The sequence below is a fragment of the Oreochromis aureus genome, linkage group 4 (assembly GCF_013358895.1).
Source record: "Oreochromis aureus strain Israel breed Guangdong linkage group 4, ZZ_aureus, whole genome shotgun sequence".
NCBI classification, from domain to species: Eukaryota; Metazoa; Chordata; class Actinopteri; order Cichliformes; family Cichlidae; genus Oreochromis; species Oreochromis aureus.
Window position 1 is genome coordinate 1,261,442 of NC_052945.1, and position 23,521 is coordinate 1,284,962.

At 44.7% G+C, this 23,521-nt stretch overlaps 1 protein-coding gene across 1 annotated transcript in view; it reads left to right on the forward strand.

Moving 5' to 3' along the window:
* Nucleotides 1-23,521, forward strand: part of stx1b (syntaxin 1B) — a 50,678-nt gene that overhangs the window by 18,125 nt on the left and 9,032 nt on the right. The window contains exons 2-3 of the mRNA XM_031743594.2: nucleotides 16,893-16,967; nucleotides 18,183-18,282. Coding sequence (XP_031599454.1) covers nucleotides 16,893-16,967; nucleotides 18,183-18,282 — 175 coding nt within the window. The remainder of the gene's footprint in view (nucleotides 1-16,892; nucleotides 16,968-18,182; nucleotides 18,283-23,521) is intronic.

Consider the following 23,521-nt stretch of genomic DNA (forward strand, 5'->3'; position numbering starts at 1 on the left):
AAAACAAAAGATGATGAAGATGAGCTGGCAGGCAGGAGGAAAGAGGAAGAGCTCAGAGGAGGTTCATGGATGTGGTGAAGGAGGAGGTGCAGAGAGTCAACAACCTGCAGCAGTTTCATGTCTGTGACGTAGACGAGCAGAAACCAGCGTCGTACCTGATGATGATTGAGCTGTTTCTGATTATCGGTGCATTCTGGGTAAACTCTGATGTGGTGGCTGCTCAGAACAAAAAAAGAAGAAGCTGCAATAAAGATAAATTAACAATGCAAAAAAACCTGTAATAATTACAGCAGGACAAAAACTTGCAGTTTTGTATGAAAGCACACAGAAGCAGAAACACCTGCTGCCTCCTGTTTGATGATGATGATGATGATGGTGGATCAGTTGAACCCACTCCATTTATTTTAAAGCAGCAGAGGCAGAGATGTCCCCGTGAAACTGCAGCGAGGCAGAAAAGCTGATGTCATTGAAACTGAATCGTCGTTTTGTTTCATGGAAACTTTGACAGTTCGGGTTCAGATGCGATGAGTGATGCCGCTCTCGTGATCGACCCTCGGCTGATGCTCTGCTTTTTCCTCTCGTCTCGACGTGTGAGGGTAACGGTGCAAATGAGAGCAGGTTAGCTGAGAGCGCCGGTCTGAGGCCGCCTGCCAGTCGTCTAAAGGAAGATCATTGATTCCCTGACTCACTGCATCCTGGGAAAGCGACTTGATTACCCAGAGTGCCTCGGTGCTGCTGTGGAGGGCTTGTGTTGTTGGCGTGATTGTTTCTCCACGTGCGCTTGGTTCATGTTCTGATGACACTGAGCGCCTCGCTCAGGCTGAGCTGCTGTGACGCTGCGTCTGCACATGCAGTCAAAATTTCTGCTCTCAGCTCGAGCAGAGCGGCTCGGCATGAGCCACAGATCAGAATAATCCTTTCTTTAAACGCTCTGTCAGCTCCTCCCCCTTTAAGGCAGGGTTCTTCTGATTGGCTGTTGTTTAAGACCTTGATTGGCTAAAGTTAGCCTGACAGATTTTTTCACTGCTTATTTTACTTTATTTTATTTTATTTTATTTTGCTTTTTTTTTTTTTTTTTTACAAGTTCCCAACTTTATGTATAACTGTGATATGTCTAAGCTTATGAAATGTTATCTTATTTTAACTTGATGTTATCCTCAGTGATCCTGTCTAACCTTATTTTAAAATGAGCTCATCTAAAATTATCTCCGAGGACGTTATCTAAACCTTACTTAAAGCTTTATTTTAGCTTAGCTAATTTTAGGATAATTTAAGCCTGGATTCTCACGGACTAACTGTAGCTCACATTTGGACCAATAAAGAAGTTATTTCAGTTTAACCTTCATCCGGGACACGTCATAGATGTTTTGCTTAAAACGATATTTGAATGAAGCTAAAATTTAGTTAATCAATCAAAATGTATTTATATAATTTTCATACAAAGATGATAATAAAACGAATCCAAGTGAATTAATTAATCATTAATTAATCAGCCTGTAATTACATTAATAGTATGTAAAAGTAGAAATTAGAAAACAAAAAGTTTAAAAGGGATAAAATGATCTTTAATCTGTGAATAAAGAAGTGAAATCTCAGATTTCACCCTCAACCTCCTCCATCCTTCCTCTTTCTTACCTCAAACCCCGCCCCCACCCACACATGACCATTATCAGACCCCTAAAAGCCCCAACCAACCCTCGCAGGCATTTCTTTTGTCCTCCGTCTCTTTATTCGCCCGCTCGTCCCTCTGGCGTCTCCTCAGCAGAGAACAAGTCGGACTCTTTATTTATAGATCCAAAGAAATAAAGAAAGAAGATGCAGTGTGTGTGTGTGTGTGTGTGTGTGTGTGTGTGTGTGTGTGTGTGTGTCAGGACGGTTTGATGTCACTCGGCTTGTTGTCTGACTATTCTTGGAGGTGAACACCTGGTCAGGTCGCTGTCATCAGAGGCGCCGGATCAGCTGTTAGGAATAAATCTGCCTCCCTGGATTCTCCTGGAGTCGCGCAGCCACACTGTTTTCCTTCTTTAACCCTGAATGTGATGCTTAAGTATGCGTGACCTCGTTAACGTGCTTCTATGTCGCTTCAAAGGTCAAACGTCAGGCGGCGGCGCAGAATCAGCTGATCCTGTTGATCCTTTTAAATCAGAGCCACCAGAGAATTAGCTTAGCTGGGTTCAAACAAATCATGACGAGGGGAAACACATCGATGCTGGAAATGACGATCAGCAGCTCTGTGATTGGTCGGGAGGTGTAAAGATGAAAGGACGGGTCATACCTGAAACATGAAAGAGAAACAACACTCTGTGACACCTCCCTGCAGCTCACCTCATAGCTTCCACGCTGCTAACGTTATTAACTGATCATCGTCTCTGTGAAAGCTGAAGCTTTGGCTGTTTGCAGGTCTGCAGCATTCAGGTGTGTTAACCTTGGCCCTTTCTCAATTCTAAGCACGCGAGTCCGTGCTCGCGTTCTCGGCGAGTCCGGACTTGCCGAGAACGCGAGCACGGACTCACAATTTGTACAATTGGAACACCAGTGTACTTGATGATGTCACAGGTCCGGAGAAGTGATCTAAGTGACTTATATATCATTTTTAACCTGGGTAGCGAAAGACCGCGGGGGGTTGAAAACGATGTGCAGGGAGTTCGCTGTTCTCGCCGGCTCTAGTGATCCTCGACCTCACTGTCTGCTATGGAGCTGGCGGGTCACAGACGTCTCCAAAAACGTCGGAGCACGTTTGTAAATATATGATATCTTGATAAATCGAACAGATATTTGAAGTTTACACAGCTACATTCTCACTTGAAAAGAAATGCATTCTGGGATATTTAGCTGTACCAAGTCCACACAAGTCACCACCGATGCATGCTCAACAAAACAGGCGGATCGAGAACACATCCGGGACTTTTTCGCGTTCTCGGCTTGATGCGTACTTTGAATTGGAACCGTATTTGGTCTCCAACTGATGACGTATCACAAGTACACAAGAACGCAAGTACGCACAAGTACGCATATTGAGACAGGCTCGTTCTCAGGAGTGAACGTCCCAGCAGCTTCCCCCTGAGGACTTCAGTGAGCAGGTTAAAGGTTAAAGTTCATGACAGCACAGTTAGAAACAGGCTGAACAGGTTAGTTTGAAAGGGCTGCAGCAGAAAGCCTCCTCTGTCTGAACCAACATGGCAGCGTGGTTTAGGTTTTCAAACACACAGACCAAAGTAGACATGTTTGTCCATCATGCACAAAACCAAAGACAGCTGTCAGCACGGAGGAGGGAGGACGACCTGAGCTCCTCTCTACACCAAAGTGTTCGAGAGGCCGTCTGACCCAAAGCTTGGACCAAAGATCCAAACAGAGCACCGAACGGCTGGAACAGGAAACAGCAGCGCTGCTACAGCTGTGCAGGAAGGAGTGCTGCGAACTTCAATGAGAACGCATTTTTCCGATTGTCTTATCGATTCTCATCGGCTCCGCTTTGAGAGTCACAGCATCACTAAGCAGCACATCAAAGATATTGCATTCATGCAGATTATCAGCATGTTAGCTGACGTTCAGGCTCTGGCTGCTGGGCTGGGTTTTTGGCTAGCTTAGCGTTAGCGTGCTGTCTGTGCAAAGAGCTGAAGTTAGCAGTGTTAGCATCTGTTTCAGTCCTGCATGCAGTTTCCTCTTTACCGTCACGCACTCTCATCCTTTTGTGCAATAATAATCAAAGTGATGTCCATCTCCATACTTCCTCCTGACACGCAAACCGAGATCAGCTGATCGTAGCACGAGTGCAAGAACCAATGGGCGGGACCGACAGGCAGGGAGACTAACTGTCTTACAATGAGTTCACTATAGAGCTTGACAGACCACGTGACTTACGCGCATTGCTTTGTGGGTACCCGTGGCAACAAAATCAAAACACTGCATCAAGCGCTAGCATTTCCAGCACCGGTAATCATTAATTCTGCGGTTTTAATCCCTACTTGCATTTTATTTGCCCCAAAAACAGTTATGTACAAAACGACGGAGAACACGGCAGGTCCGTACGAAGACAGACGTGACGAAGAGGCAACAAAAAAGGACGAGGAAAAAATCAAAGGAGTGAAAGGGTCAGACCCATACGAGCATACAGAGCGGAGTAAGGACGTCAGCGTGCTGCCCAACTTTCATCACGCACACATTTATTATTATATGGTCCTAAGTGTGAGTACAGACACTCACAAGATGATTAGTAACTTCAGATCCCTGCAACAAGCCCAGGTCCAGTTTACTTTGGTGATTTGGACTATTCCATTTCACAGCTGTTTTTTTCCTTTATCTCCTGTACAGGCCAACGCATCTATTTGTCGTTTCAGGTTGTAGTATTACACAACATTTTCAGATCTAATAGAAATAAAATGAGTGTTTCATAATTCATTCAATTTATTGTCTGTATTTATAACTGGCATTATTGTTTCATTCTATTATAGAATCTTACAGGAAAGACGCAAAATTGTAAAAATCCATCATGCTTTATTAGCTGCTTCGGTGAAAAACAAATCAACAATGCAAAAAAAAAACCCATTGCAAAACAACATACTGGAAAACAGTTATTCATCACTTGGGCACATATATGCGGGACGTTTCGTGGCTGTTTTGATGTCGCGCTCTCTCTTAACCGATCAAATCTGGCTGTGGTAGCAGCTTTAAACTCGGTCTGACCCAGGGTCATAGAGGTGCCCAGTCTGCATCGCATTCCAGCATTTTGTAGGCTGGTTTTCCTACAAAACACAACATTAGCCCACAAAGCCACAGTGAACAAAGCAGCATAGCGCAACGAATTCAATCCAAATCAATATAAGACTTATTTGTAACCTACATCAACAATTATGTTATGATAAATTACGTAATAACTACAACAGAAGACGTACCTTTGTGGAAATGCTTGGAGCAGACTAACATGTGAGCTGGAGTGTTCTGGGACGTTATATTTGGTCTTCGAATGGCTGCAATCCAGACCATCCGTCGGCTCTTTGTTACTTCGGAAACACGGCTTGAACAATTTCTCTTCCATGACGTAATCCGATAAAAACCGATCTCTTTACCTGTCGGCTTCCCGTGGCTGTCATGCGACCGGCTATTGCAGTTAATAATACAACAGCTTCTTGCCATTTTTTGTGTTTCTTTTTATCGCTGTGTGACTGTTTTCATGTGAAAGCCTGCGTGCGCTAGTACCGCTTGCCACTCATTCCCAGAATCCTTTGCGGTTTTACCCCGGAATAACGTCACATTTTCAATCTCTATGGACTGTCATGGTGGTTATGTCCATCTTTTATATACAGTTATGGTTCATACTAGAGATGGACCGATCCGATATTACGTATCGGTATCGGTCCGATACTGACCTAAAATACTGGATCAGATATCGGAGAGAAATAAAAAATATAATCCGATCCATTAAATATCACAAAAGCACCTCACAAAACTTGCGACACGGCGTAACTCGGCTCATAACCGTAGCACGTCGGAGCAGTATGCGTCATGTGATAGAGCAGCTGTGTGTATTTGTAGCCTCGCTACCAAACCAGCATTTCATCTCTGAGGAAGTTATCCCAGAGAGAAGTAAAGCAAGTGTGTAAGTTCATCTCTGAATGTTTGTAAAGCGTTCCCATGTTAAGCTTAACAACTGATATATGGAGCGACTGCCTCTCTCTCTCCCTCTCCTGCTGCTTCTTCAATCATGAAACTGATCAATGATCAGCTGATCGGCTTTTCTGTCAGGAGTCCGTCTCTCTTCTTTGTTTTTGGCCCACTTTGCACCAGAAAGAGGAAACCAGCGGCTGAACAACAGCAGCACGTTTAAGCTTGATAAGCTGTTGTTAGAATGTATTTAATATTACTTTCTACACCAGGATCCTTTTCACGTAGCTGACGGCTGGTAACTGTGCAGGGGCGGATCTAGCAAAGTGTAGCCAGGGGGCCGATAGGGCATGAACAGGGAAAAGGGGGCACAAAGACATACTTTTCTTTCTTATTCTCATTTAAAATGTCGAGCTTTTAATAAATAATTATCTGAATCTTACACCCAAAGTTTTAATCTGATGTAAAATGTATAGAAGTCCATTACTGTATATAGTAACTGTTAAGTCTAATATACCCTAGTAAGCTATAGTACTTTTTCCTTTGGGAAGATACCATCTGTGCAGTCTGCAATTCTGTTGAAGAAAGATGTTGAATGATTGATTTCTGTGCATTTTTTTTTCATTTTACATGTGCATTAAATTAAAGTTGATTACGTCAATTGAACATCATGAGGTGGAGGGTGGGGGGTGGTTCCCTATTTTTATTTTTTTTTTGCTAGGAGTTTGCAACCCTATTAGTTAGGTTGCTTAATATTTCTGCTAAGTACTCTTTAAAATACCAGAATAGGGAGGATGGAGCAGGTTTAAGTTTATTAGATTGATCAGTGTTGCTGAACTATGAAATATTTTGGGTGCAGTGTATTTTTTACATACAGGTATAACAGAATAGCTTTAGTGTTGTTGTTTATTTAAACTTGAGGATGAACTTATACAAAATGTAGCAAGATATTAAAAAAAAAAACGTTTCATTGATTATAAAATACGCTATATCGGATTTATATCGGTATCGGCAGATATCCAAATTATGTCGGTATCGGACATAAAGTGGTATCGTGCCATCTCTAGTTCAGACTAACATGAGAAAATCAAAGAAATCGATTTTTTTTTCATACTTGGACACAAACAGAGATGTTTGGAGGAGACGCATGAACGCCAACCTGAGGGAGAAACTTTATTGTCCAAACTCGATGACGGAGGATCTGGACCGTCGTCTCTGTTCTCTGAGCCAGTGTCGATCTACAGCCTCCAGCTTCCTGGTCCTGCCTGTTCAACGAGCTGTGAATTATTATTACAGCAAAATGTGTCATTGTAAAGTTCACTTTAAACACTTTGAACAGATAAACTGAAGAATCACATAAATTCATCTGTGCGAATGAAAAGGTCAAAATATCCAAATGTTTAAGCAGCTTTTTTATTTGGTTTTAATCTTCAGACTGAAAACATTTGCAGCCCTGTGTGCAGCGCTGCGTTCGAGTGCTGATGAGAAGCTCTGAAATCTGAGCGTCTGCTGCTGAATCAGCGCCTCAGCTCTGAAAGTGAACGATTAAAGGAGCTTTTCAGGTTTTAAAAATCGGATGAAGTCAGTTTGTGGGGGAACGCAAGTGGTCACACGGAGCACAGATGGACTCTGGGTAGCGCCAGAGATCCCAGGGGATTGTGGGTAACGTGGCTCACTGCTGGCATGGTTTACTGCTAACATGCACACACACACACATAGAGTGTTTATTCATGCGTGCAAACACACAAACGCACACTCTGCTGGCATCACTCTGACACCTGAGGTCAGCGTCCTGATTTAAGTCTGCATGACATGAGAGGAAGAGGAGGGGAGGGGAGGGGGAAAGGAGGAATGGAAGAAAGGAAAGCAAATAAGAAAAGGAAGGAATACAAAGAAGAAAAGACTTTAAAAGTTTTATTTATCCCAGGTTTGGGATATCTGGGATAAATAAATCCTCATTAAAAGGTGATAAAGAATAAAACATGCATACACAAACAGTCTCATTATGTTTATTAATAACGGCTCGTTACTAAAACCAAGAAATGGATCCTGACATAATGAAAATGTTTCTCATTAAGGAAAACAGATTACTGATTACTGTTATTGTTACAAAGTGTTTGTTGTTACGAGACGTCTGTTTCCTCGTTATTACTCGACCTGACAGGTGGAGGCGCTGACATGAGGTCATGTGGTCAGAATCATACAGATATTGGATGCATTTACAGCCGCAGAGCTCCTGTCCTCGCCCCCCTCCCCCACCCCGCGGTCTCTGCTCTCTTCACCATCACCCTCCTCTTCCTCCCCTCCCCCACGTCATCCACCACCTCTCTGCGCCTCCTCTTCGTCTCCTCGCTCTCTCGTCTTCCTCCCTGCAGAGCCGCGGGCTTTGTGTTCGCTCGCTCGTGTTAATCACATTCACTTGGCCGTAAACACACACACACACGTGTGCGTGTTCGTCTACATGTGGACGTCTGTACAGTATAATAAAAATATGATGAGCGAGGAGCCCAGGGCTCGCAAAATCGCTAGCCCGACGTCCCGGGGCTAGCGATTTTTCCAGTCGGGCTACCAAAATCTATCTCAGCCCTGCCCGTCGGGCTATCATAGGAAGGGAAAATATATGTCAATGCTTTTGCATTCTTTCGAAAATGTAGCTGAGTAATTATGTCATTGGCATCGATGAGCCACTGTCAATATACGACATACTGAAATCGCGTTTGAATTTGTGCTTGTTTTTTGCTTTCACTTTGCGATCGCGCGAACGGTGTGTAGAGAGCGGCAGCACTGATTGGTGAGTGACGATTAATTGCGCACCAATTCCTCTGACATCGTCTTATCACTCATTAGCTTACTATTCAAACGTGACAAGTGAAATCTCCCACAGCAAGCTTAAACATGTGAGAGGTTGATTGCGCAGAGAATCGCTGACCGTTATGTAAGTACGTGTGTAAAAGCAGCAGGATTTACGCCGGTATTTTAGTTCTGCTGAGCCAAATAAAAGCCTACCACAAAACGGAAAAGTTATGACAAACCAGACTATGAGGCAAAAAGAAAGCTCAGCTTTTTTGGTTTCATGGACAAAAGAATTTCTGTGGCTGGAATATGACGAGCTAAATAACATGATGTTCTGCCAGGTGTGTTGTGAGTTTCATTTCATTTGAGTCCACAAGCTTTGTAACTGGGACCAGTAATTTTAAGAAAGACCATGAGAAATGCAAGAAATGCATTATTGCTCAGTCTGCAGTATCTTTCCCAGAACAAACAGCAATTGGAAAAAACATACTAAAAATAAACTAAGCACAAGCAGAAGTCCTGAAAAATCTTTCAAAAGCGTACTATGTTGCAAAGAGTGAACTACCATTGTCAAAATTTAGCAGTCTTTGCAAACTTCAAAAAGCAAATGGCCTCGATCTTGGTTCCCCTCACCTCTTACCCGTGACTTCAGTGGAAATTTCAGATTCAGGATCTGACACAGACTGATTCATGTTCTACAGTTCTTACAAGTTCATAGAAATTTCTGTTCAATTAGAAACAAGTATTTGAGTTGATGACTGTGATTTTTATACAGTTGTTGTGATTTGTATTTTAACAACTTTATGATTAATTTTTGTTTCCGTTACAATATTATACTTTAATGTATAATATTGTAAAGGAAACAAAACATTAAAAAATTGCTCTCTTTTTTATTCGGGCTACTTAAATTTATTTTGGGCTACCAAAAACTGAAGAGTGCCTGCCCGAAGGGCTACCAGAGATTTTGAAATTTTGCGAGCCTTGGAGCCGCTCGCTGACTGTGCTGTTGGGATTTATTCAAACTGTGACATCATGAGCCGAGATCTGAACTTCATTTATCCGACTCGTTTGGAGGCGGGGATCAAAGTCGAACATTTGTTTGTTTTTTTATTCATCAAACATGACGAACAAAGTTTACTTATGAAATTATTTAATGTTCGACTGAATGTTAAGATGGATTATTTTTGCACAATATTCAATTCAGTTTTATCAAATCACAACAACAGTCGCCTCAAGTGCTTAGAGAAGCAGAACAGAACCAGGCTCAGGGAGGGGCGACATGGACTCTTCATGATCCTGAGTTCACATGAACCTTCTGAGGCCAAAGGGGGAAAAGATGTAGTGTTTCCACAAAAAAGGTTGGAGGGGGATGGAGCAGGTCACCTACTGACCGGAAAGTTGCTGGTTCGATCCCCGTCTGCATGCACTGGAGTGTGAATGTTAGATTAAGTGTAGTGAAAAGTGCTTGTATGTGTGAAGGAGGCATGTTGGAGCTCAGAGTAGAAAAGAACTCGACAGAAACCAGTGAAGTGAAAACACTGCTCGATTAATGGATTACAATTCAAAACGGATTTAATGATCAATCCCTAACAGACCAATCAGGTGCTCCTCTCTGCGGTCATGTAAACCCAGCTGGTCGAGCTTTAAGCTTTAAAGCTGGATTATTTATCCATATGTGTCATTTTAAACACGTTTTATCGATCGCGAGCAAGTCAAGCTCATTCCGGTTCACTTCGGTTTGTTGGTGTAATCCATGTCACGCATGCAGTGCATTATGGGAAAGTTGAACGTAGATTTATTATATTTGGGGTCTGACGCAGATCGAGACTTGACCTACAGCTGTGCTCGTTTCTTCAAAACAGATCGTTTTGGGATGGCGGCAAGCTGCAATAATCCCGGATGTGTCAGGTGGCTGAGGTCAAAGGTCGACGTATCTAAGGCTGCAGACAATGATGTGGAACACCTGACTGTCCTCCGAAACCACGGAAACGTGTTTCTGTGTTTACATGTGACAGACTGTGAACGCGCCGACATATTAGCGGCCGCCGCACACTCACCTCCTGTTCTTCACTGGTCTGACTCCTCTTCATCATCTTCATTTCACCTTGTTTCTGTTCGTACTCAAAAATAAACGACCCTGCGTAAACGTCATGTTTGATGTGGATGTGTGTCACGTGATCGCTGTCTGTTTTATTTAAATATTTGATTTTGTATACGTGTGTGTATATTTCACATTTGTCCATTTTATTTTTTATTGAAGGCTTTATGACATAACATGATGTTATGTAATGAATCACTAATAAACAGAATCCTGCTAATGTATGAAATGAACTCAAGGAAACCCAAAGAACACGATCACAGCCGAGCCGACACCGAAACGTGAAGGTCGGGATTTTGTGCAGTTTTTTTTATTTTTAGGAACTTCGGCCTCTTCACTGATTTTCTTTTCTCTCTCTGTGCTCTGATGCCTCTTCCTCCTCCTCCTCCTCCTCAGATGGTTGGATAAGGAGAAAACAGCCGAGTGTGTCTCAGCCTCTGCTGTTATGTAACAGTGTTCAGATATTAGTCAGGGCCGGCCTCCTCGTTACACTCAGAGCTGAGACCCTGCAGAGAAACTGAGTGCTGGATTTCATCTGATTAAAAGGTTCCTTCACCCAGATTTTACCCGCCAACCCCTCAGCGCGGGATTATCCTGACTCACAGCCCGACATTCCAGTTTCAAGGCATCGAAGACCCACCTTAGCTCCTCGCGCCGCTCTCGCCAGGGTCCTGCAGGTCGTCTAATGCTAATGTGGAAACACCCTGAAGCATCCTCGCATATCCTGCTGAGGGGGGAGCACAGACTGTATATAAAAGATGGACATGACGTCGAATCGAATCTGATTAAAAATGAAACAGCTCAAAAACTTCATTTACATAATCTAACAGAAAAAAACCCCAGCATATTTGGCTCCTCCCACCTGAGCAGTGACCAAACGCTGTGCCCATCCATGAGTGAAAACCAGTAACTGCCGATCGGCTCATTCATTCATGTGAGAAACGGGGGTGCTTCAGTTGTTTGGTTGTTTTTAGTGTCTGTGTGATGTCAGACTGAACACACATAAGAACACCCCCCCGCCCCGCCCCCAAGCTTCCAATCAACTGCTCTCTGTTGTTTCTGGCTCGGCTGTGTCAGTGCAGACACCAGAGGGGACGGTGTAGGTGCGGCTGTGGCTATTTCCTGGATCAACCTGTGCAGACCCACCCAGCACAGGCAGGTTTCTGCTACAGCGCCCTCGTCAGGTCATCTGAGAAGTTCGCGACCTGGACGAGAGCAGAAGCGATGCTGCAGAGCTGATTAAACATTTATACCGCCATCACAGCGCCGCATCTCCCGCCTCTTCCTGCTGGTCTCAGATCAGCATTTACCGTCACGGCCTTCACGTCCTCTGACGTCCTGACCGGGTCACACGCAGACCTGCAGGCTGAGAATGTTTCACTGATCAATTATTAATCAAACTCTGTCCATTAACTTCCATCACCCCCTGACCTTTGACCTCTCACTCTGTGTGTGTGTGTGTGCATTTCTAAACTGGATGGTGAGGCGGACGCTCTGTGGAGGAACAGCAGTGAGGGAACAGACTCTGATTGTCTGGTTTTGGAGGCAGGGATGATGTTGATTGGCTACTGATGGAGCTGTTTTCAGACTGGCTGAGTTATTATATAAAACATATTTTTAAGGTGGAATTAAACATTTAATCTTACAGGATCATTTTCTTTGATAGATTTCAGAAAGTTTTGTGTAATTACTTAATCTGGCTCATGTTTAAAATCTGTAATCTAACAGCCAGTTTAAAATTTGATTATCTTCATATAATTTTGTATTTTATGTATTATTTGTTTCAGATTTGATCTTAGCTTTGTGTGTGTGTGTGTGGAGGGGTGGGGCATCTATCTCCTGGGTGTGTTTGAAGGTCAGCGAGTTCTCTGCTGTCACATCCTCGGTGGAAGATTTCCACAGGGAGGCGCCCTGCGGTGCCTTCAGGGACCTCGTCTGACACGTACACATCTGTACTGAACATCCACAGACCCTCAACCCTGACCTGGATCTGAAAACCTGAAACAGTCGTTCTGGACCAGAGCAGTGAAACCATTCTGATGAAATTCGTTGCTGGAAGAATCAGATGATTTTAGGGACTGTACTAAGAACGCAGTGATTTTAACAACCTTACTGCAGCCGTAGGCGAGATGACAGCGACGTTTACGGGTTTTAAAAACACGAAATTGGTGCATCATGTCCAACATTCGCCCTGAAGGCCGGCGACTCGTTATCAGGAGGAACCAACAAGAGCTCAGGAGAAATTCGTCTCCTGGTCGATCGGCTCCACGCTGAAGCGATGAATGAACTCATTTCTGCCTGCAGATGCTCACTTTATTATTTTTATTATTTTTCCTCCTGTAGTGTTTTTTTCTTGACAAAGTAGAGCGACCCAGTTTCAGACGTGGTGTTTTTTGCCGGGGGGATCGGGAATAACGAACCATCTGCAAGATGGAGTCGGTGCTGTGCGGGTCATGAACAGACGCTTGTACGTTCAATCTGAAGCTTTTCCCTTTTCCTGCACAGAGTCAGGCTTTACAAACCGCAGAGGATGGCCCCGTACGTGACAGATGAGGTGCTGCAATGAGTTCATAGCCTCATCGCCATGAATTCACATCAGATATGCACAAAGTAACATGCTTAGCACACGCTGCAGGAATCCATGATCAGTGATTTTAACTGCATGATCTAAAAGGAAGTGAGAGCTTCCAGAAGTTCTTGGACCCAAACAGACACATTTACATCTTCTTAAACCGTCGGCCGTCCCATTAAACACAAAGCCAGTGTTCGAGTAACTGTTGGAGGAAGTTGTGTGTCTTCGTCCGCTCTGCAGGAGGCCAGACTACCGAGGTTTTTAGAGCAAGGAAGAAGAACATAGTGCACCGTGATTGGTCAGCAAGTCAGCATGTCCTTGTCCTGTCTTCTTCCCCCTCAGTCTGAACCAGTCGCAGCAGATGGCCCCGCCCCTCCCTAAGCCTGGTTCTGCCGGAGGTTTCTTCCTGTAAAAAGGGAGTTTTTCCTTTTAACAGTTTTTCCTCGGGGTGGCTGTAGCTCAGGAGGTAGAGCAGGTCGTCTACTGATCGGAAGGTTGGTGGTTCGATTTCTGGCTCCCCCAGTCTGCATGCCAAATATGCTTGGGCAAGATATTAACCCCATCGGAGTATGAATGTGTATGAGTGTAAGTTAATTAAAACACTGACAAAAAGCATAGAGAGCTTGTGTGAATGGGGTGAATGTGGCGTGTTGTATACAGCGCTTTGAGAACTCCAGGAGAGTAGAAAAGCGCTATATAAGAATCAGTCCATTTACCTTCCTACTGTTGCCAAAGTGCCTGCTCACAGGGGTCACATGACTGTTCAGGTTTCTGTGTATTATCGCAGGGTCTGACAGTATAAGATGCTAAAGAAATAAAAGTGAATTAAACAATCTATAAGCAGGTAAAACGTGACCTGTGCACTCAGCAGCACTTCACTCGGACGTGAGGAGAATTACCTGATGGTGATGTCAGTGTCGCTGGGGGTGTCTGAAACAGCTTCAGCACCTTTACCTGGCCAGGTGTTACATCACTGCAGCAGCTGTCTCATTAAGTTAATTTTGGTAATGTCAGTCACAATGGACCGAAGAGCAGGGGGTTGGAGTACCCTGTGAGTGGGCGGGGCTACTCTACAATCATGTGGTTTAACGCTGGGTTTTTCGGTTCAGCCTGAATTGCACGGCTCGAAGCTTCCAGACGAGCCTTTGCAAACCAGCGGGTGACATCATGGATACGTCCGTCTTTTATTTACAGTCGATAGTCTGTTCTGACACTGGGAGAGTTCAGGTCCGGGAACAGAGCGATGCTGATGTCTGGCTGTCTCACTCTGGTGTGTCGGCGTGTGTTGATGCCGTGGCCTCGGGTCTTTGGCTCAGGCTGAGATGAGCATCAGGCCTGCAGCTAGCTGACATCATTAGCATCGCCCACAGTGAGAGCTGTTGGCAGGATGGACTGAGGAAGCTGCCACAGCCTCTATGGGCGGGCAGTGGAGCCAGGTGGAGACACCTGAGTGGGACTCAGAGTACATGTTTACAGCAGAAACAATTGATAGTGCTGATAAAAGCAAAGGCAGACGTGATGCCTCATCTTCAAGGCAGGCATGGACTACAGCTCCCCTCAATAACAACTGTATGGGAGGAGGGCCAGTTTGTTCTTGACACATGATGATGTTGTCATGTTCAGGTGCTGTCAGGTGTGCTGTACAGCAGGTGAAAGTTGAGTTCTGCTTGTTTTTGGCCTGTTTTCGACTCACAGTCGCCCTGAGGTGCTGGAGCAGGTCTAAGAGTTTATTTCCAGAATTAAAAGATTTCTTGGATCAAACTGCAGAAACGTGTGTGATGAGTGGATTTAAATGTTTGGTTTGTAAAACATAAAAATAGAAATGTTAGTGACACCTTCCTCTTCTTTTCAGCAGTTAAAACTAGAACCGAGCAACATGATCATTAGTAATCATTGACTTTGTGGGCTGATTAATCCAAACACTGTAAACTCTGAGAGTGCTCTGAGTTTGTTTGGGACTCTCCTCTGCAGAGGCAGAGTGAAGCAGGGGGAGGGGGGAGGACAGAGGGTGCAGAAGGACACCACCTCTGCAGTCCTACCACAGACCTTCAGGGGGAGCTGCAGGTGCTCTCAGCTGACATCTGTGATCACGTTTATGCTCAACCTGATGGTGGAGATTCATAATCAGTGAGGAAGACGAGTTTTAAAAACAACATCAACTTTTTAAAAGTTTGTACCATTTTGTATACACAGACTGTAGATAAAAGATGGATGTGTGTCACTTGCATTCACCTGTCAGTCAAAGAGGCCACACCCCTGATGTTGCAAACTTTCAGCCTTACAGTTGTTATGAAGGGTCAGTTTATCGTCAGAGACCAGGAGAGTTTGTGTGTCAGGCTGTAAACACGTTTATTTTAACATGGGAGTCTATGGGGACAGACTCGCTGCTGCCTCTGCTGGACATCAGAGGAACTGCAGGTGTCGTTGGGTTTAATGGAGCTTTAACGACGTGCTGAACGCTGGTTTAGATTTGACTGAGCAGGCACACAAACAAAGTTCACTTCTTTTATCTTCCTTTAGCTTTTATGGTTTTATGGAGGCGGAGCTTCATATTGTGAAGAATGGGCCTCACAGATACAGTAACCTGACCCCGCCCTCAGCCTGTCCACCTGTCCGTGTGTCCGGTATCTACAGAGAGTTTGCTGAACATCAGGGATTGTGCTTTTTGTCGTCTGCGGTCAGCGGGCACACACACACACACACACACGTCTGTATTAACAATAACAGAATTCCATTCAGTGTAACTGGACACTGTTTACCTGCACTGAACACCTGTTTCAGCCTGAAGCACCTGTCCACCTCTCCGCTAAGTTTTCCGTCTCTTTTGTGTAAAAGTCGAAATGGAAAACATCCGAGTTTAATAAAATGTTCCTGCGTTCATCTGTGAAACAGCTCCATCATCTTCATCCTGGACTCTGTCTGAAAACATATTTCAATAGTATTGTTAATTTTTCTATCTCTTTTATTCCCGTGTTAGTTTTTCTTTAATTTTTTAAAATATTTTTATTTGAATTTTTAGTGTTTTAACATGTTTGTTAATTTACTTTATTTTAACATTTTGTTTCTTCTCTTTCTTCCTTAAAATGATTTATTATTTAATTTTAAATGTATTTATTTGAAAGAATATTACGTCATATTTGTCGTATTCAATTTATTTTAATATTTTTTATTTGCTGTCTCTAAATTTTTATTTCATTATTTCTTTAAATATTTTATCATTTTTCAATTTTATTTCATAATAATGTCATATTTAACCCTAGAACACTATCGCCGGGTGATTTATACCCGAGAAAATACATTTACATGATTTCTCCCTCCTCCAGCTGTAAACGTGTCGAGGAGCCTGTGCCTTCACCATGGAAGTCTCAAATGTCCCAGGAATGGGTGGACCAAAGACCAGCTTTCCAGAGTCATTATTTTGTTTTAGGAGGTTTATTTTTCATTTTGTTAGACATGGCACAGTTGAAAGTAAAAGAAGACCACTCTAATTTGTCATGTGTTGTCATATTTTGATATATTTGATTACTTTTCATTGGTTATATTATATCGGGTAAAAATCACCCGGCACTAGTGATCGTGTTACTATTTATAGCGATAGTGTTCTAGGGTTAAACTGAAACGTATTTTCTCGGTCGTTGACGTGGTGATGCTGTGCTGCGGTTGCTTGGAAACGTCCTGTTTGCTTTTATGGACGGGTTTCCCTCCTCCAGAGCTGAGAGCTGAATGTCAGCTCGTTTCTGTCTGTGTGTCCGTCTGTGGGCCTCAGCGTCAGTCTTCATCACTGAAGCATCATCACAACACTGATGACATCATGTTTCCTGTCTGCAGGCTAAGGACAGCGACGACGATGAGGAGGTGGTGCAGGTGGACAGGGACCACTTCATGGACGAGTTCTTCGAACAGGTGAGACGTGACGGCGCGCTCAGGTGAAAGCAGACAGTCATGTGACCACTGCTGGTTTAGCTGTAGAGGTCGCTGTTTGCAGTGAAACAAAGACACACAGGTCTCCTTCTGAGGCAGATGCGACCGAAAACCCAGAAATCAAAATGTTTTGGCTGCGATGGAGCGAGCTCAGGATTCAGGCTGCACGCCGCGTTCAAAAATATCAGCAAAAGCAGACAAAGAAGTAATGACGTGCAAAATCACATTAACCCTTTAAAGTCCACCGTAGAACCAAGTCTGCCAGACCTTTGTATATTTACCTGCTGTAGTGACATTGTTTGGAGCATTGCTTTACATCAATACAACCGTGACATCCCAAATTTTAATAACATGTTTGCATTAAGTTCATAATAACGACATACATTGGAAAAAAAAGTGCAGTAAACAACAAAAAAATTAAAAATCGTTTCTGTTTTTTTACACATATTTCGAGGTTCATTCCTCAAAACTGTGAATGCAAAGAAGTTGCACAAAATCGTTTCCAACCACAGGAAATTTATTCTGAGTGTCTTCAGTTTCATTTTTGAGATTCAAGAATTTTTATAAACTGCAGGAAAAACAAATATAAATATTATTGTTCACAATTTACAAAAGCTGCACAGAGAATACACAAAGCACCAGTAAACCTTCGGCCCTGTGTGGCAGACACACAGCTGATCGGATCAAAGCGTGTTTCTGGATTATAATGTTTTTGATGTTTTCAGCGCTTTTTATGCGATTTTTGCAAAAAGCCATTTGTGGAAGGAACCTGCGACCTGGGACAAGCTGAATACATGTTATGTAAGAACAACTCCTCCAGTTTCATATGCAAACAAAATTATTGCGCTAGCTTATGTGGTTGCAATTCTAGGATTTAAAAATAGTTGCACGAATCGGAGCGTGCACCCTTAAAAGATTCAGTGGACATCAGGACGTCCCAGAATAGAATAACAGAACATAAACATCAATATGAAAACATTGAGTGAGGTAAAAGTCATAAACATCTTCAGAAACAGGCGACAGAAGCTTTAAAAAAAACTAAAGCTAACTAAAGCCTGGCTTAAACAAGCTGTGATCAGGTTTAATGTTATCACTGACTGAGGCCCTAAAACCAGCTCATGATGGGAAATAAAACCTCAGTAATGATCCTGTCGTGTTTGAACGCTCTGATTTTGTTCTTGTGTGTTTTTGGTTCAGGTGGAGGAGATCAGAGGCTGTATAGAAAAGCTGTCGGAGGACGTGGAGCAGGTCAAGAAGCAGCACAGCGCCATCCTGGCCGCACCCAACCCTGACGAAAGTAAGAGCCCCTGAGCCACTGCGACGTCTCGCAAACGTCTCAGTTTCAGCTTCTTTCTGGAAACCAGAGCGTCAGAAAGCTGCAGTGTCACCGACAGGACACGTGGAGGCAGCAGAGCAGACACTAAACAACGATAACGTGCAGACTCCATCGCCGCAGAGTAAAACTAATGCAGTGACCAGCAGGTGGCGATATCTGCGGTTCTGTAGGAGTCTTTTATCTAAGGAGCTCGGACAGAAATGATTCGGGTGATGTCACAGCGGGTGATGTTACTGTGGCCGCTACAAACGAGAGTTTAACAACGAGCTGTGACGACTTTCGTTTTTGTAAAGTCGCTAAAAAAAGTCAAAAATTAGCTTCAAAAATCACAAAACAAGCATCAGAAGGCGACTGAACCGTGAACTGGTTAAATATAGGGAGGTATGAAGAGCCGCGTCGCAGCGTATCCCTCCGCCACAGCAGCTGTGTGAGGTTGTGCTGGTCGATCGGCGGGCGCGCTCAGACCTGAAACGCTCTCCACGTGTCAGAACCCTTCAGTAACTTGACCCCCGACCTCAGAGTGACCTCTAATCCCATTAACTGCTCGCTGACGAGTGCTGCAGCTCGCTGCTGGCAAACCGCCACTGAGCGCGCCCATCCGTCGCTCCGCCACTCGTCCCGACACTGTGGGGGGACGATAAGAGCGTCTCCGGTCTGAGAGCACGAGGCTTGGCGAGTCCCGACCTCGACACGGCGTGCTGTGACTCAGCAACAATGACTCAATGTCAGCGCTGGCACCGACAGCTACGTCTGCGGCGTCAGAGTCTCCGCCTCAGGGGCTCCGCTCCGCGTCAGGCTTCGACCCTTTTTAGCTCTTTGTTGGCGGGACACCGTCCACGCCTTTTACCCCTGAAATCCTCCTGAGCAGAAGCCGCCTGCTGTCAGGTTTCCTTCGGTGTCGAAGAGGTCCAGAGACATTTCTGTCTCCATGCACGAGCCAATCAGGATGTAGCAAACTGCCTGTGTTTATGTAATGTGGAGTTTGATGCTGGTTAACGCCGTGCATGAGCAAAATGAGCCTCTGAGGAAGTTCTAGCAGCAGGAAACGTAAACAGGCGCTGAACGGTTTAGTGTCGAACAGCTGACTGTGAACAGCTGACTGTGAACAGCTGACTGTGAAGTCATCAGCTGGACCCACCTGCTGTGACCTCGTAGCACCTGCACGCAGCCCGCTCCTGTTTAGCCGTGTGAGCGAGACCGTTTGTGAGGAGATGATTTATAACCTTTTGTGTTGTGTCTGTTTGAAGAACAGATGGATGCTGGGATTTTGAGTCATTTTGAGCTGCGGCTTCATGTTTGCACCTTTTCTGTTTGCTCTGCATGCTGTCTGACTGTCTGCACGCTGTTTTTCTCTTTTGTTGCTGCATGATTTAAGTTCTTTTCCTGTTTCTCCATCCTTTCCTTTTTCCTTTCCTCCGCCCTCTCCTCCCTCTCTCTCGCTGTCTTTGTCTCCTTCATCGCCGTCGCTCCCTCTGATCCCCGCCCTCGTGCTGTGAAGTCTGTTTAAACTGCATGAAGTGACGTTAACCTCGGAGGAGATGACGAGCCTCGGCTGCCTCGCCGTAAGTGTGTGTAGAAAACACTGTGAGTGTGCAGTGACATGTGAAACCCTTCGGTCGGCGTGAGCTGTGCAGACATGAATGAACGGGAACGGGTGGGCGCAGCTCTACCTGAGAGTCAGTGCTGTTACATGTCGATACAGGCTAACGAAGAAACGCTGCGTCTACAGGGTGACCCCAACCAAACGCGCCCTCGCCGCAGAGCTACTCTCAGATGCATCCTGGGAGTTAGTGAGACAGGGAGGGGCAGAAATTCAAATATTACGTTTATAATCCACAAATCTGAGAAAAATCTCTGAAAAAAACAAAGTTTAAATCTGGTTTGTGTTAACTTAAGAATTCTTCCAGCACACAGATGCTACATGACGCAGAATAATTGCTGCATCATAAGTATTGACTACTGATATCTATACTGTGGGTCACCTATCAGCAGAGTCCACGCTCTGTGAGATCTGAAGGAACGAGCTCGTAATCCAAACAGCTGAAATAACTACAAATGAAACGGAGTCTGAGGAAAACAAAGAGGAGCGTGAACCACAGTCACTCACTATTTATACACTCTGAGGGCTGACGGGTAGAAAAGGATACACAACAGAAAACCTTTATGTCCTATCAAAATAAAACAGGAAACAAGGTCAGGCTGAACATGAATGAACTAAAAAAAAAGAGACAGAGCAAACAGAGAGGAAGGAAGCCAAAGTAAACCAGGAAGTAACCAAAAAAGACACCAAAGAGGATCGCGAAGCCGAAGGTTGTCATTAGTAAAAAGATCCAAGACTCAATCACAGCATCACCACATTCAGGATCCCAAAGTCCTCAAAACTAAACCTGGGAAAAAGTCTGAACGTTTCCAGAGTTTAAGTTTCCATAGCAATCGAACGATAGACCGTGTGACATCACAGTGATCCTGAATGTTAGTGATGCTTTAAATGTTTGCAGTCAGACCGGGACAGCGAGGAACTTTAACAGAGTTAAAACACGAGCGCAGCCAAACGGTCTCTGAGTATTTTAGGTTACATGAAAGCAGAGAGGTGGATATCTTCTGTGGCTGCTTTAAACCTTACAGCGGATCGAATGTTAAAGGATGTTCAGTGACGTCTGCAGTAAAAACAGCAGCTGAGGTTCTGGAGCTCAGACTGGATCTCTGATGTCTTTAAGCATCACTTCGTGTTCGTCTGACCTCCAACTCTTCTTCTCCCTTCTGGTGAAAACATGTCGCTTTCTGTCTTCTTCTCCTCCTCAGTTCTGGGTCAGCTCGCGCTCAGCTGCCGACAGGCCGTCCTGCAAAATGCTTCCCTGTGTTTCTGCCTGAATAATGCATGATGGGAATAGTGAGAGCAGAGAGATGTAGCTCCCCAAACCACAGCCCATTCATAAACACCCCGCTTGGCCGATATCCGTCTAACGCTCGTCGTCATCGCCTGAAAGGCGGGAAAGTCTCAGCAATCAGCTGACAGGAAGAGGAACAAACCTGTGACCTTGACTAGCTCGTGGTCTCAGTCGCTGGTTTCAGGCCTCCCTGAATAAAGCGTGATGTTCGTTTTGGGCGTGATGGTCTCATCGGCGTCAGGAAGGAGCAGGAAGCAGGATTTTTTGTGTTGCTGACAGGTCGCTGCCGCACGGATCCACAGTCTCTCAGGCAGAGCCATCCCTCCGTCGTCACGCCTCCATAGTCCAAGAGTACTGTGGGTACTTCCATCTTTTATGTACAGCCTGTGGAGTCAAAATGTAGGCACCTGTGTTTAGGCATACTGGAGGTACAACAAGTTCCTGTTGTTATGGTAACACGTTGAAATGGGCACCAAAGCTATTCAGCATCACTCGTTTCTTCATATTGGACCGACGTCATGTGATCTCGATTCTGTAGGAATTTGTCCTGATTTTCAGAATAAAAGTACCTGAAAGTGTAAAGAACGATTTTTGATATAAAAACAAACCGATGAAGCTTCAGGTCACTTTGGAGACCAACTTCCTGTAGGTCTATAATATGGCCGACGACCACAAAGGGGCAGAAAATGAGTGATTATGATCAGCGTCTGTTATTGTATTGATTATAAATCTGTCTTCATGCTGTTTGATGTGAGTCTGCAGATGCTGAACATGTTTCACTGTCAGCTGCTGATCAATAAAATCAATCGCACAACGATGCCGACCGCGGCGCGTCGACATCAACTCCGCCTCATTAATGCTGATTGGTCCTTTAAACCAACCCACCAATCAAACCCTCTGACTGTTAACCAATAAAATCCTGCGTTACACCTGAGCTCAGGAAACCAAAGACAGAGGCTCGCTGCACAGAAAAGTAAAGTCAGTGTTTAACCGTCACGCGTGGATAGGACCTCGCTGGGGCCGCCACTAAAGCGTCACACGTCTTTTCTTTACCAGCAGATTAAATAAAGTCGCCAACTCGTCAGAAATGAGTGGAAAAAGGTCATCAGTGGGCTAAACTGAGCTGTGTGCAGCCTCTGCAGACATGGATGTGCTGACGGTGGAAAAACCGCAGAAATCCTTCAGCGTCATGTTCGTGTCCCACTCGTGGAGGATTCAGACTGTTCTCCAGCTTTAGCATGACATGCTAATGAGAGCTGCAGGAGTGAAGCAGGCGAGTCAGTGGCGGGAAAGGCCAAGCGGCGCTGCAGCACTTGTAAATCTCAGCGGACAGCTACAGTTGGCGCCTGCTGCCTCCGCTGTCCTCTCCCATCATGGCTGGCAGGATGTGATGTTTCTGCACGCCCTCCTGCTCGTCTGCTTCCTCCTCACAGTCACAGGCTTCCTCCAGCCTCAGCGCTTACACGACTGCGCGTGCATCGACCTGATTGGACTCTTAGTGGAAGCCTCGATACACCAGCAGTGAAGGGGGAGGCAAACACGACAGCTCAGCTTCTACACCAAACCAAGAGGACAAAAGGTGCTCAGCAAAAAAAGCTAACAGCCAATCAGACCCTCTGAATTCAACTGTGACTCATCGCTGGGAGGTTGAAGGGAAGAGGTGGAGGTCAGGTGGAGTTTGAAGAGGCTGCTCTCAGAACACCAGTTTGTTTTTAACCTCGTCAGTTCCAGCAGAGGTCTCGTAATTTTCTGACGGGTGAAACACCCGAGTCCGATCGATCCTAGAGTTTGTTTGGAATTAATAAAAATGATAAAATATGAAATATAAACTAAATTGACCATGAAAGGAAATACAGATGTTTGTCTTTCTCTGGCGTTCCGGCCTGCTTCCTGAAGCTTCCTGAAGCTCTGAGATCAAATTTGGATCATTTTTGTTTACTCATGATCGTTTCACAAATAGCAGCTCGTCAAATATGAGGAATAATAAAAACCTGATGATAACCCAGAACAACCGGTTTATTGGGTTAGGGCCAGATCTGAGCGGCCGTACCTGACGTCCTGAGTCAGGAACACCTGTACACGAGGTGGTGTCATTTGTTTTTGTGTGCGGCAGCTGACACAGACAGGAAACAGGCTCAGGCTCACAGTGTTGGATCTTTATGATGTCAGAGAGGACCACAAAGCCCGCCCACCCGCTCTTCAAACTTTTTGCAGCCAATCAGAAAACAGCTTTAGCCTTAAAGAGTGAGACTGTTTCAGCTTTAGCTTCAGATCTCTGCTGTTGGTGCCACAAACTCACAGCAAACTGTGTT